The sequence below is a fragment of the Triplophysa dalaica genome, chromosome 20 (genome assembly GCF_015846415.1).
Source record: "Triplophysa dalaica isolate WHDGS20190420 chromosome 20, ASM1584641v1, whole genome shotgun sequence".
Classification (NCBI taxonomy): domain Eukaryota; kingdom Metazoa; phylum Chordata; class Actinopteri; order Cypriniformes; family Nemacheilidae; genus Triplophysa; species Triplophysa dalaica.
The window spans coordinates 8,620,804-8,635,531 of record NC_079561.1 but is presented as its reverse complement, the minus strand read 5'-3'; the positions used below and the strand labels follow the sequence as shown (position 1 = coordinate 8,635,531).

Here is a 14,728-nt window from a genome sequence, read left to right as displayed (position 1 = left end):
CTACACACAAAGACAGAAAGTGACATATAGAGAAACCATTGAGGAATGAGACACATGGATGGATTATCTATTCTGACAAGTGTAGATAAATCCATGACATGCGAAGAACGTACAATGGTGAGGAGAGAGGGTCTGTGTTCACAATAGCATGATACCATACTACACTCATATTTCTGCAATATATTGTGGATGCATAGTATGCAAGATTTGTATACATAAATAAAATGTGCACTATATAGTAAAGCACATTGAGCTGAATACTCTATCCCATAATGCAATGCGCCCAGGTTCTAGTGTGAAGAGTGCCTAAAAAACAACAAAGTTACAAAGAATCAAGCTTTTAAATGTTTCTTCTGCAGTATCAGTATACTGGACTGGCATTGACAATAAAATGTGATATTCAAGCTCATGATTATCGGTATTGTGATAGTTGTACATATATGAAAATATAATAATAAATAATTCAGCACCTTTAGAAAAAATCAGACCAATAGGTTACATCGGACGTACGCGTCTAGCCTGAAATTGACTTCCTGTCTGTGTTTGTTAATCGGCCCGGCAAATGGCTAATAATAGCCTATAACTATTTATATTTTATTTTATTTAAATTAATATTTAAATTTGTTGAATTTTATTGAATATTCATTTTATTAAATAAACAATTAGTTGAATGGGTCGTGTAACTTTGACGCATTGAAATTTATCTAAGTAACGGTCCAAAATAATACAGATTAGAAATACTTTTACCTTGCTCGCTAAAGTAATTGAATTGTTATTTATTTTGCTTGTTATGAGAAATAATCTACAGGGAATCTTTGTGGATGTGTACCATAGGTTAAGTTTGGGCCATAAATGTGCAACCGCGCAGTAATGTTTATGTTGTTGATTTAAAACCATCTATAAAGCCTTACAAGCCACAATGGTTACAAACTCACTCTATGCCTCCCCGCACTCCTTTTTAAGGTATGAATCATTGGCTAAAAAGAGGAAACACACAAAATAAACAAAAGATTGGTGTATACTGATAGCATTTTTATAGGGGGGAAATGATATTGATGTTGTGATAATATTGTTATCGCGAATCATTTACGTCATCATAATCGTGTAGTGATTTGAACACAAAATTGGATTAAAAATGCAACATGACTTTTCCTCACTCGCTGAAATATGAGGTCATGTGACAACAATACATATTAACAATTGCTATTCACAATGAATTCTGTTTTACACAGTATTTTTAGAAGATGCTACACAGTGTGTACACCAGAATATTTAGTGAGCAGTAAACTATTCATTTTTTTTCCAAACACAGAAATAGTTAAAGAGAGAGGCTGTGGTCAATTCATTTTCGCATTGTATGTTTTTTTCACGATTCCCAGTCTGCAGTGACATGAGTCCCAGACTATAACGGTATCCCATGACGACAGCTTTTGTGAGCAGTTCCTCTGTAGCGCTCAATGGAACAAATTAATGAATAAATGGGGGGAGGAAGTTTGGGGAAGAAAACAGGAAGTCACATCCTTATAAAGCTTTCCGATATGAGACATCTATCAAACAGGCAAAACGACCACAAGAAAATAACCTGATTTTCCCTTTTATCTCTTTTAATAATTGCGCTGAAATACTGGGAAGCAGATCATTTGCATTTTTCATAAAGGATCTGAAAAGCAACTGAGTACCTGAAGGTGGTACGTAATATTTAGCACTTGCACAAATGTTAACATCTCTGTACGACATCCTCTCGGCCCACTCGATTTGGAAATGAGATATTCTGTTTCTTTGATCCCAGGCAACAGTATCTTTATTAGTTCACAACAGCAGGATAACAGCAATGAAAAACACAGATGTGTGAAAAATCTCTGTTTCCATATTCTCTTCCAACATTGAGCCCTACGGTGTAGCTTTTCTACCCATCCAACCAGAAGACATTATTACGGAGAATGCAAAAAAAAGCAAAAGAACCATATGATAAGATAAAAAATGTGCTGTGATTGAGGGATACATTTTGGCACATTACAGCATTTGCCTTGAGCAAATCTCACAGTTCGGCAGAATGACATATGTTCTCGTCTAGGCGCAAGCGGGATGCTTTCTTAACATGCTTATCAAAATGGAGTGTTAATTAGAACTGGGAAACACTATTATAATTACACATGAAGCCCTGAGGCCCATGAGAGAAACGCAGATTTAGTTTCAGTGTGACATAGCTGGAAATAACTGATGATGGATACTGTTCAATAATAATGGGCACAATTATTAATAAAACAAATTAGTACACCATTGAAAGACAAACATTACAGAGATAGACACAACAAAGCAGTACCACTTGTGTTAATAGTTCATCCAAAAAAAAAATTCTCTCATTATTTATCCCTCTCTGCAACAAGATAAATTTAGGAGTAGAGTATTACAGCTCAGATCTGCCTCTTAGTTTCCTTTTGGCTTGGGAAAGGTACATCTCTATATACAAGCTTCTGTGGTGCATCATTTGTGTACACCCAAAGCCTCTGATTCTTCTTTCTCCCTTTGTCTCAGTCAGGCACCCTGTGCTGTTGCCTCCGTCTGTCCAAATGTCATTTATTTCATCCTTTATATGCCACAAGTGAAGCAGTTTACGAAACACTGCTGACGTAACCAGCCACTGATCCCACTTACAAACCAGGGTGTAGACCCAAGACGTGGACTGCCTGCCATCATGTGAAACTGTGCGTTCGCTATGCCACCTAATATCAAAAGATTAGTGGTGTAAATCGCACCAGTAGTGAGCACAGGGTAATTGCTCCCAGGTGTGGTCCAATCACATTTAACTCCAACCGCCTCTTTCTGATAAACTGAAAAGTTGAAAAGCTGTCAAGAGGTTTTGTACGTCTGGGTTATACTGCACAGTTTGTGGGTTTTGTTGAGATCTGTCTGGTTATAAGCATTTTTCCAAATATCTTTCTCTGTGTTCATCAGAACAAAGACATTTATACACCTTTGAAACAACTTGAAGGTGAGTAAATGATGACACAATTTTCATTTTTGGGTGAACTATCACTTTAAACTCACCTGTACCATCAGCATGTGTGGCAGACCGCAAACTAAGAACAAAGCAATAGCATAAAAAAACACACAAAAACTCGTAAAGCTACATACGTAAAGATTTTGTATCATATCTGTGATTCGATCATTAAAATCCGGTGTTTTGGGAGCCTGAAACAGCTATTTTTGAAACCGGGTTCGCTATTGGATGAATCTGAAAACGCCACCCTTGTGTTTTCGTGTGTACTCCAAGTCTTCTTCTCCGTTTTTAGTGTATCTCTGTGGCAGAATTACAGCTCCACATACTAATTTGGCAAGTATACTACATCGTTTTGAGTTGTTTCAGAGGTTTCATGTGAACGCAAATATTTCTTGACACGATGCTGTGAAAGGAAGAAAAAGATTGGATAGGTAAAGCTCTAGCTTCATGTGGATGCGGCCATTCATCGATAAATATTGTATCGCTGGCTAACAAAACTGATATCAAAACATATCATAATATCATATTGTGAAAATGTCTCATTTACACCACAAATAAATCTAAATTCTAATCTTATTCTGGCTGTAGACATTAACTACCAACATTTAAATTGATAAGAAATGACACTACACAAGGGGTGATTCAGTATCGACAATAACCGTGATATTAATAACTGTGATTAATGATATTGTGGTAACATTTCATACAAGATAATCATTAATTATCCTGCACAAATACATGATTTGAAAGACAGTAGGTGAGGACTTTCCACCTATTGGCCAAAAATGTGAAAACAAAAAAAAATATTTTAGAAAAACAACATACATTGTGATAATATCTTCATTGTGAATTATTTTGTCCATGTTTAGTGAAAATCTGATATTGTGACAGTCTAAATCTAGACCAATCACATTTAGAATTTTGGACACATTTAAGACCCGCCCTAAACCCGTCCTAAGAAACCAAGGATTTAGATCATGGAATATCTGTCCACGTTAATTGCCTGTAAAACAGAGTAAAACATCCACATCAGAAACGAACTGAATTCACCTCCCCACAGCCAGAATAACTAAACTGCTCTCTGTCTTCGTATCCACGTCTTTATCTCTCACAGGAACTCAATCAGAGAGCCCATGTCCTCAATAAAGAGAACAGTAAGCACTTGACGCTCATTAGCCTGTCAGGTTGTGAGCCGTATGCACCCTGGCAGATGAAAACCCTCCAAACATTCCTCTCATTGCTCACTTTGTTCTCTCGCTCATTGTAAGGACAGCATTTGGCATTCAGACCGGGAGGACGTGCTTGGAGGAGGTGTTTGGAATTTGCGAAAATGATCGAGATGGGTCAAATTCTTCTTGCGTGGCTAACAAAGAATGAATATGTCCATTTTTATTCTGTCTTGTTCAAAAACGCGTTGGTATTATGTAGGGGTTTGTACACTTCTGAATGGTCTGTATTCTGACTCCCTCCACAATATTCAGAGCATATACTGCACAGATTTAGCAGACGCTTTTATCCAAAGTGACTTAAAAATGTGAGGGCATTGTTAGTATATAAAAAAACAAAACCTTGTTTATTGTTAAAAAGTATAGGCTTAGTTTCTGCTGACGGTTTCATTGGTCTTGACAGATCACATTGATAAGATGGTCAGGTCACCGGGCCGTAGTAATGAAGCCATTTGGCAGAAGAGAAACGCTGAAGATGTAATTTTGATGTGATTAAGTGATCAATCTCACTTGTCACCCCTATTGCTAAAACAGCAGATACTGACTCTAATCGCACTTTACACAAAGGGCGCTTCCCCAAAGAAATTACAAAGATATCTTTAATGAGCCCTTCAAGTTTTTAAAATAACTAATAAATCTATATTTCACCCTTTTTTTTAAATCAGCTCATATAAAAGAACAACCTCTTATAAATAACCAATTTTCTATAAGGTGTGAGCAGAAAATGAACATTGATAGTTGGTCCCATGCGAATGTGATGAAGCGTGGCGTATTATCTACGCTGTATATAAATCAATGTCTCATGCATACACTCCTGTGAGAATCTGTGTGTGTATGAGTTGATACAGTTTGGGGACGTGGTGATCCTAGGAGCATGGATGTGAAAAGATGGCTTATGTAAGTGTTGTTTCATACACAAAATCATTGCAATCTGATTAGGTAGAAAGCAGAGGATTCGAGCTAACCAATTAGCTTCACCTGGGAGACCCGTGAATTCTATTAGAGGGCAGGAGGTGCGCATTTTAGGATAGGATTTCAGAATTGATTAAAGGATGAAAAGAGGCCGTTCTAGAGTATAAACCAATGAATGGGACCTAATGTCAGGTTTCCTGAAACACATCAGTTAATGCCCGCTTCAGATTCAACACAATTTCACGGCAATTCGTAACTATTTTACAAGGTGGCTTATTCGTATGAGTTCGTACAATCTCATTCATACGTTTTAGTACGACTTGCTTTCATGTGAGTGACGTTAGGTTTAGGGGTGGGGCTTCAGTATTGCGTTTTTCTAATAATCGTACATTTTTATACGATGTACGTTTTATGAATTGATACGAATTTGCTGTCAGATGACACCAGTTTTTGGTTCGATTTGTGTGTGGTAGGGTGTCGTTGTGATGTCATTGTGACCGAACCTCTGTCTCCGACGTTTCACGACGTCCTTACATAAAGACTAGCATGTTTATTTTTTCCTTGTTGTTCACGATTGGGTTTCCAAAGTGGCGGAATCAAAGAAAAACAAAGATTTGCAGCATTGATGGCCACTGTTTGTTTACGCTCTAGTTTGTAGAAATCACTCACTTGTTCCGCCTTCCTCGATGACATCACAAACATCAATAGTCTACTTAGCTGGAACCTTTATTGTCAACAACATGACAAGAATTTCAAAATCGCATTATCTGACACAGTGACTGTGTCAAAACAATTGTGTAAATCATTGTGAGCCACATTTTGATGAATAGTTGCGAGCGCAAACATTTTTTGCTGATTAATCATACAAAACAACACCAAGGACTAGAAGACGATTGACACAGCAAACATTTATAAATATGCCGTATATAATCTTGTCATGAGCTTTTAGACAGCTGAGCTCGGCTGGTTTCCACAGTTACAGTCTTAACACATGACATGCTGCTGTTCAGTTAATGGAGTTTGTGTTGTACGTATCCAGGAGACAAAACAATTAGATCAGCATTAAAACCACAAATAGAACACCCAGTTGCTGTACACCAGGTCTGTGTTTCATATGTATTTGTCAGGTTTACAAATGGCCAGCGAGATGTGCAGCATTGTTGTTAACAAATCAAATAACCGCTGAGATCAGGGCATTATGTATTTCAGTGTGTGTGTGTGTGTGTGTGTGTGTGTTTAAGAGCTTAAGACCCCAGCATGATAAATCAAACACACATTTCCCTTTCAGCTCTACGTCTTCTGTCAGTTCCATACAGCGCTGAGCTCCATAATAAGAGAAGCAGCTTCTGGCATATTCATTCCTTCCTAACATCCTCCTATTGTTTGTTTTGCTTGTGCCATTTGTTCAGCCATGTAATTTTCAAGTAGACGCTGTCTAATAGGTGGAGACACAGAGATGTTAAGGTTATGACATCAGAGCCTCCATGTTGTAGACAAATAATGGCCTTTGGTCAAATTGTGCACTCCAAGATTCAATTAAGTATGAAGTCTAACATCTTTTGATCAAGAGGAACAACATTCCTGTAAAACCGTCGCAGACGGGGTCCAAATTTAGCACCCAACAAATGTGACTGAAAACTGGCTTTGGTATGTAAATAAATTTGAGTTGCTCACCAGATGGTAACTTAGTGAGGAACTGTAACATAAATAACCCAATACCATGTTTGTTTATTGAGTTATACCCTAACTTAAATACACTAACATCTGAGGACCACCAAGCATGACTTGACTATATCAATGCACATCCACCACCCCAAACCAAACATCTGATCCCAACTGATTGTCAAAACGTATAAGCATTGACATCCAGGAGCCTTTTTAAAGATCTCTTTCCCTGACCGACACGTCCCGCTTGGTCTGATGATCAAAAATAACTCTCATCAGATAAAGGGAAAAAAGATGATTTCATGAATGACAAGAAGCAGCAGTCAGAGGTGCATGTTAGATCAGTCGATGAGTCGAGTTCACCACCGACAGGCATCAAATACTCATATTACACAAATGTGCATATTTAGTTTTCGAAAATCATATTAGCTGATAGATGTCAGGGCTGTTTATTAACCAACATACTGCGCCCCAAAGCTTGTTTGTATGAGTATGTGTGTGTAAACTCAGTTTTGCATGCTTGAGTCTAACATATCTCATGTACGTTAACCCATTTCTTGGGTTTCATGCAAACCTTTACTGGAGCATGAAATCACCTCTCACTCCCTGAGGAAAGAACCCATGTCTGCATGTGGATGTGTGTCACATTAAGCAAAGCTCTGGCTGGATCTGCGATGCTGGGATGTTGCAGGTTTTAACAGGTTATTAGTTTCCTCAGGCAATCATCGATATTGTTATCACTTATATTATTTTTCTAGGAGATCAGAACAGTAGAACAGAATATTTGTGAGACGCATGGCCTAAATACCAAGCAATGCCCTGGCAACCGCTCGCAACACCAAGTGGCTTTTGCCTTAACAAGTGTCACATTTCCTTCATAAAAATCTAGTTCTGCACTTTATGTTTGTATTTGACCGCATTATTACTAAGTTCTCTGTCTTTCTCATCACATTTCAAATCAGGACAAAACATCCACATTCAACGAGTGCTTTGATGCTGTACAGAACTGGCAGCACAATAAACAGCAAACACAGCTGACAAGCCTCCTCAGAAACAAGAAGCTATTCTACCTTCATGTAGCTCTGCCCTACTTTGTGTTATTCAGAGCAATGTAAATATTAGATTCAAGGCAAACATGGGGATTGGGATAGTCTGTTTAGTCTGTACATACAGTTTAATGCAAAATTCTTAATCGAGTTCTGCAACATTTCTTTGGTTTATATTTTTTGTACTGTTTTGTTTTTTATGTAATTGACTAAATACATTTATTGGAGACCGTCTAAAATGAAACGCTATACACAACATAGAACAACACAAACAAAAAGTACCACGTATTTACAGCCATGGGGAAAAAATGAAGAGAGACCATTCCAAAGTTTCATTTAATAAGCATTTCTAGATGCATTGCAGCCATTTTACTGTGTGAAAAATCGATGTTATGACATAAAAAAATGCTTTTGCACTTTTCCTACATACATATTACTAATGTATTGCTTTAAAGTGAATATTGACTTGTTTTTTTTTGGAATATTTGAGGTCTAAAAAATACAGAGCATCTTTTCTGATATTTTGACCTGTTTCTTTAGTTTTCATTCTCTGCAAAAATGCATATAGAAACAATGTTTTTTATTAAAATTTGGGAGAAATATTGTAAGTAGTTCACATAATTAAACAAAATTATAATTTTAACTAAACACACATATAAATAGAAGAAAAAAAATATATGTGATATGGTCTCTTAAGTTTTTCACAGATGTATTTTGTTAGATAAATAAATACTCTACTAAGTATACAAAGGGTGCTCTAAGCCTCGTACTGTAAAGTGCAACCATAAATTCTTTGCCCAGCAATGACACAGCGCATTTATCTGGAAACAGTGTCTTATAAAAGCTTGCGGGCTGTTTTTACTCACCTGTGACTGTTCTTGTAACCATCATATATCCCATGAGTCACCTATGACTCCTGGTATGCACTGCATTGCTCTAGTTCTGAGACAATATGTACTAGCGTACCAGTTTAATAAAGACATGCATTCCTGAAATTTTAAGGGTCTTCCCAGAATATCTGAAAATATTCTGGAATCCTCAAAACTTTCAGTTTCTATTTTTTGTTGCACATTGAGCGAGGGCTTTAAAGTTTAAATAGCCATGATGCATTGCTCTGCTGGCTGTGACTGTGCTATGACTGGGCGAGTGTTTGTTTCCATCTGAGATGAGAGTGAGCTAATGAACACAGCCCCATTGACCCTGAACTTCCTTCCTTTCTCAGGGTTTCCCCCTCAGAGCAAAACAAAGATACAGGCTTCCTGAAAAATATAAATAAAGATCCAGTCAGTCTCATAGGACCGCTTCCCTTTAACAGTCAAGAAGCTTCAAAGACTGAAGTGCTTTAGCTCAGCAAACAAGCAGTAGGATGATTCCAGTAAAGAATTCATGATATACATATCAAGCTGTTTTATGCAAAGCTGTGTATGTCTCAAATGAAAAGAAAATGTAAAAAAGGAAGGCAAAAGACACATCAAACACCTGATTCTTATGAGGCAGCCCCTCCACAGTTAGACCACCATCAGAAGCTCGTAAACACACAAACACACCCTCTGACATCAACACACATGTGCACCTAATCACCCGTGAGACTTTACAGCCGCTGTAATACAGATCGATACAGATCGTGTGTTAAATGAAGAACAGACAGAGGCAGAAAGAAAATACAAGTAGACAGAGAATCACAGGCTTGTGGGAAAGGAAAATAAACCGTTTTGGAGTTTAGGTTAATGGTAGGCCGAAAGAAGTCAAGCTTTTATTCTGAGCGTTTATTTTTGTGCAAGAAGGTAATAAACATAGTCAACGTTAAATTAAAGTAACGTAATTATTTTGTACTTCACTTATTTTTAAAGAGCATGCACATATGCATGATAAGAGGAGGAAAGTGTATTAAGAGAGTTACATGAGTCAACATTGATTTAACATTGACTTTCATTTTTCTTCATTGTATTCCTGATATATGTGTCTCAGTGTTAATCTAACCATCATCTATCATGTTTTGTAATATATCAATGTTCTCTGGTAAACAACCAAATTAACATCGTCCACTCTTTCTCTTCCTCTGTTGCATGTCTTTACAAGACTGTCTGGATGATTCATCTCTTTTCTTCTTTAAGTTATCATTTGTGTGGCTTTTCATAACTTCAGTAAAGTATGAACAGTGTAGGGTTTGTTTTTCTTAAAAGCATCCTGTGGGTGTGTATTTTCTGAAAGGCGACAAATTCTAACTCAAGACTACAGTCATACATTTGTGTTATATTTCATTTGTTATTATCTTACCCATACAGAATATGCATGTACTAAACTTTTTTTGTTTTATTTAGCTTACGGCGGCCCTGCAACGATGTGTCGTGCATTTTGACTTCTTTACAATGTAAAACGTGCTGTCTTCTCATGATAACATTGTCAACTTGTCAAAAAACGAGTTGGGCGTATTACGTAGTATTTCTGTGATTGATACTCTCCCCGAGCGATCATACAGGTTTCGGAAAGTTTTTTTCGAACATATTAAACTGTTTCACAACAACTTTTCTTAGTCGCTTATTCAGGGTATCTGCAGGTTTCTGAGAGTTAGATTTAAGACTTTTTAAGACCTTTTTAGTACCATGCAGAATGAAATTTAAGACCAATTTTATACTGAGGTCGAGGGACCAGTTCAGCTCACAGAGGAGCGGAAGCATAAAAGGTGGAGCGACGACGCTGTTTCTGTTTTGTGTGGTCAGCAGGCGTCCGCGAGGGGCTGCTGACTTATACCTTCATTTTTGTATTGTTTTGTTTATTTTTTTTAAATTGTTGAATGTTCGCCGGTTCCCGCCTCCTTCCCATAACATCTTACTTGATTACACATACCAACAAATTTGCAAACAGCAAACAATACCACCAATTACGATCATTAACACACATTGTTTATTGACATATTGAAAGCGTGAAAGAACAATAAATTGCAAAACATAGTGCAAAGACTGACTAATCGTTAGGCAGAAAATTGACAGCCAACAAAAAAAAAACTGCACAGCAGTAACATGAGGAATGTACACTGCATGACAATAACCTGAACATTGGGTTTTTACTGTACAGATCGGTTAAACATAGTTCGAAAAATGTCCCCGACAGCATCGTTAGCGTTATAGGACTGGTGCTTTGTTACAGTATGCAGAGACCACAGTACCTCGGCTCTGAGTGTTGCGGTGGCGCCAAACGTTGTTCGGATGTCTGTTGGTGTAGAAACCGCGGTGCTTGAAGCTGATGCAGATGCCGGAGTAAGGCATGGATCAGTGCTCAGTGGTACTGAGGAGGGCGCAACGGAACAAAACTGAGAAATATCTGGTGTTCTCCGACAGGTTTCCGCAGCCGCTTTGTGTTTTTCGCACTGCATGTGCGTTTCCAAAGCTTTGATCCCCATTGTTCCGAGTTTTAAAACTTTCTTGCAGAATATACACCTGACTTCGAAAGCATTGCCACAAAATGGTCTTAACCACGGCGCAAAATTAGGGTTATGTAACCAGTTTTCATTATATTTACACTTCCCCATGGTTAAAGCGAGAAATTGCTTATATCCAGTCCACGCGCCTAGCAAATAACCCCGCGAATTAATGCGTTAGTTGCGGTTCCGCCTATTTTTTTTTAGAAATAGACGTATCCTAATAATGACATGATTTTAAAACGAAAATAATTTTTTTTATGGTGTAGGTCTGATTGGATTTTTAAGACCTTTGAAACGCAGATTTAAGACATTTTAATGCTATTTAAGGCCTTATTTTCACATTATGGAATTTAAGACTTTTTAAGACTTTTTAAGGACCCGCGGACACCCTGTTATTGGACAATTCTCCCGGAAAAGCACGCGGCACGGCCACATGAGAGCAGGAGAAGGAGCATGCGCAGACGTCACTTTCACTTGTTAACAGGAAAGATAGAGAGCATACGTTCGCGAAGATCAGGTGTTTATTTGTTCACTGCATTTGGGTGATGAATGTTATATAAACGGTGGATATAACGCTGGGTTTGGAGATCGTTTGTAACTAATATATGGAGCCGTCCCAGCGCTAAAAGATGCCGGACATGAACCGCATGCGGTGAGTGAAACTGATGTCTGTCTTTTGTTGACAATGGGTGCTCACATGCTTTGGTTCAGCCTACCCCTCCCCCCCGCACACGCCGTATGTTTTCGGAAACAATTGTAAAGCTGTATCTATCTTTTATAAATGTGATGAAACTAAATACTCTTCAAAGATACAAAGTGTGCAATACTACTCTATAGGTACTCAAGAATAATATGAAACACCCTGTGTGTTAATCCCGCTTAAATCTGTATTTAAAGTGAACTGCAGTCTGTGAACTGGCACTGTCTGTGCACCATGAGTACAAAAGTATGCATAGAATTCAAGGGTCAACAACAGAGTGTCCCAAATCCTGCCCTTGGCTTTCAGCCAATAAGATCGCAGAACAGACCTGTGAGCCGACCCATACCACTGCGCCTCAGCAAATCAAAGAACTGGCATCAACAATCATAGCAGTACGAAACAGCCCGCAAACTCATTCTGAAAGAACCCTGTGTTACGACCACTACTGACCGTTGATATATTCAATAATGCATTCATCGTCACTTTCTATAACACAACAGGCTTTGCTTATAGACCACAGACCAACCATTGAGCCAATGCATACAATCCAGCCAACAATATATTACTCGTAAAACAAAGAAACATCTATTAGCAAGAGAAAAAGAAAGATGGCATGCCAAAATACTGGAATTAACAAAACACAGAGCGTGCTTTATGTTCCTCCTTGTTAAACTGTCACGAGAGGAAAATCGAATGCTAAATTCGAGTGGTTATCTCTTAGCCCAAAGCTGACATTTACACAGAGAAAGTCAACAGATCAGTGCTCCGGGCTATATTTTAAACTACAAAACTACACAACATCAACATTCTGCCTCAAGCTAAATCAAGTAATATATAAACAATTTCCTTTTAGAACAATCCCCATAAAATCTTCATCAAGATTCAATAATTACTTAAGCAAACTTTGCAAAGTAAAAGCCCCTTCATTTTCAATACTACAGAAACTTGATATATACAGTAACTTAAACAATAATTTCTATTGTTTCAATTGAACTTGAGTACTTTCCATGAAGAACATTGACAAAACCGGTTAAAACTGCAATCCCTAAAAATAGGCAAAAATGAGCTATTGAGCAATTACATCAAAAGTTGTGGGGACAATTTAGCAAATTACGTCAATTTGACACTATTTGACCCAGGTAAAGTAACCTGCAATTTTACACTTTAAATATAGATGGCGGTGTAGAAGCCAGAGTTACAGATTTGAAATAATTACAAAGAAATCATTGCAATTCACAACCAGCTTTCTGCTAATTGCTTCCTTACCCACAAATCAAATTATCATTTCATCACGTTTGGAAAAGCTCCAGTTTGTTTTAAAACCCACTGTGTACAGTATATAACCAGTCACCCTCACCTCTCTGGTCTTCTCCATCTCAGCCTGCAGGACCTGCTTGGCCACCTCCAGATCCTGTAGCTTCACCCTCAGCTCCTCATTCTCCTGCTCCAGACGAGATCTTTTCTTCTCCACAGCGTCAAGCTCATTGTGCAGGCGAATGGACACGTCCTTTGCCACCTAAACACAGAATGATCAATGGTGGAGTTGAGGGATGTGTTTTCACCAGTTCTTGTGTTGAGGTCCTTATCAACAATACAACAATTTTATCCAAAATGCATTTTGACACCACAACACCATTATTCATCAGAGACAATGTTTCTTTAGGAGACCCATGAAGGTGTTTTGTGAAAGGAATACAGACGGGAGAGCAACAGTCAGTGAAAGGGGTAAATGGGGTCTGTGAGGGGGTAGATGAAGGAAAACAGTCCCCGTTTGTAAGTTGCCCTATATATGTGTGAGTGGGTTTTTCCTCTCTCTGGGTCTGAACCAAAGCCAGAGTGCAGCTGGGTTTCCACAATGCCTCTCTGTACCAACGGCACGCTCTAATATCAGAACCCCCTTCTCTCATTCTTTCTCTTTCTTTCCCTCAGGCTGCCTCTCGGGTTTGTTCCATCACTTTTTCCTATCACGCTTCTGTTTGTGAGGAGCTGTAAACATCTCGGTTGTGCACGTAAACATCTCTGTTATGCACGGATTCCCCTGTTTCTGTCAGTCTGTACATAATTATTTTTTGTTGATCTACCTGTCTTTCTGCACAACTATCTTTCTACATACGTATGTATCTTTAAAGATGTTTGTATTGTTTGTAAACAGCAACTTAAATCAAAAAAACAATTAATGTACTTTTGTGGGAAAATATTGTTAAAACTACATTTAAGTAAACAGTATAAAAACACCAAATAATCATAACAAATAAATGAATAAATAATGCCTGAGGTGTGTCTTCTTTTATCCCTTTAAGTGTTTATCTATAGGACAGCAGCAAAGACAACAAAAGCAATGGGATAATCAAAAATACACTTTACACATAAATAAAGGCTGAATATTTGATATGGTAATTGGGCATCAGTATTGTCATACAACATCTTTAATCATCGGATGTAATTTATTTTATGATCAGATTTGTTTTCAATTATCAGCTTTAAAAGTGTCTGTTGGTCTCATTTGCATTCACTCCACCCCCCATCTGAACGTCTCACACCTGCTTTGTCTGCGATGTAAGAGATGCAAAACGTCCAGATTTAGTGGTAAAGTGGCTGGTATTGGTCTTGAAGTGTGTGTTTGTGAAAATGTGTATATGTGTTTTTATAGATGATACAGTTGAATCCTTTGCTTGCTTGCTTCCGTACAAACACTCACTCACCAAAGCCTGATGTGTCGCCATTGGCACAATCTGACCACACACCAAAATCAAAGGA

General features: G+C 38.0%; 1 protein-coding gene across 1 annotated transcript in view; it reads right to left on the bottom strand.

Annotated features, from left to right (window-relative positions):
- Positions 1 to 14,728, bottom strand: part of soga1 (suppressor of glucose, autophagy associated 1) — a 42,057-nt gene that overhangs the window by 20,792 nt on the left and 6,537 nt on the right. Inside the window, exon 3 of the mRNA XM_056732163.1 lies at positions 13,329 to 13,487. Within this exon, the coding sequence (XP_056588141.1) occupies positions 13,329 to 13,487 (159 nt within the window). The remainder of the gene's footprint in view (positions 1 to 13,328; positions 13,488 to 14,728) is intronic.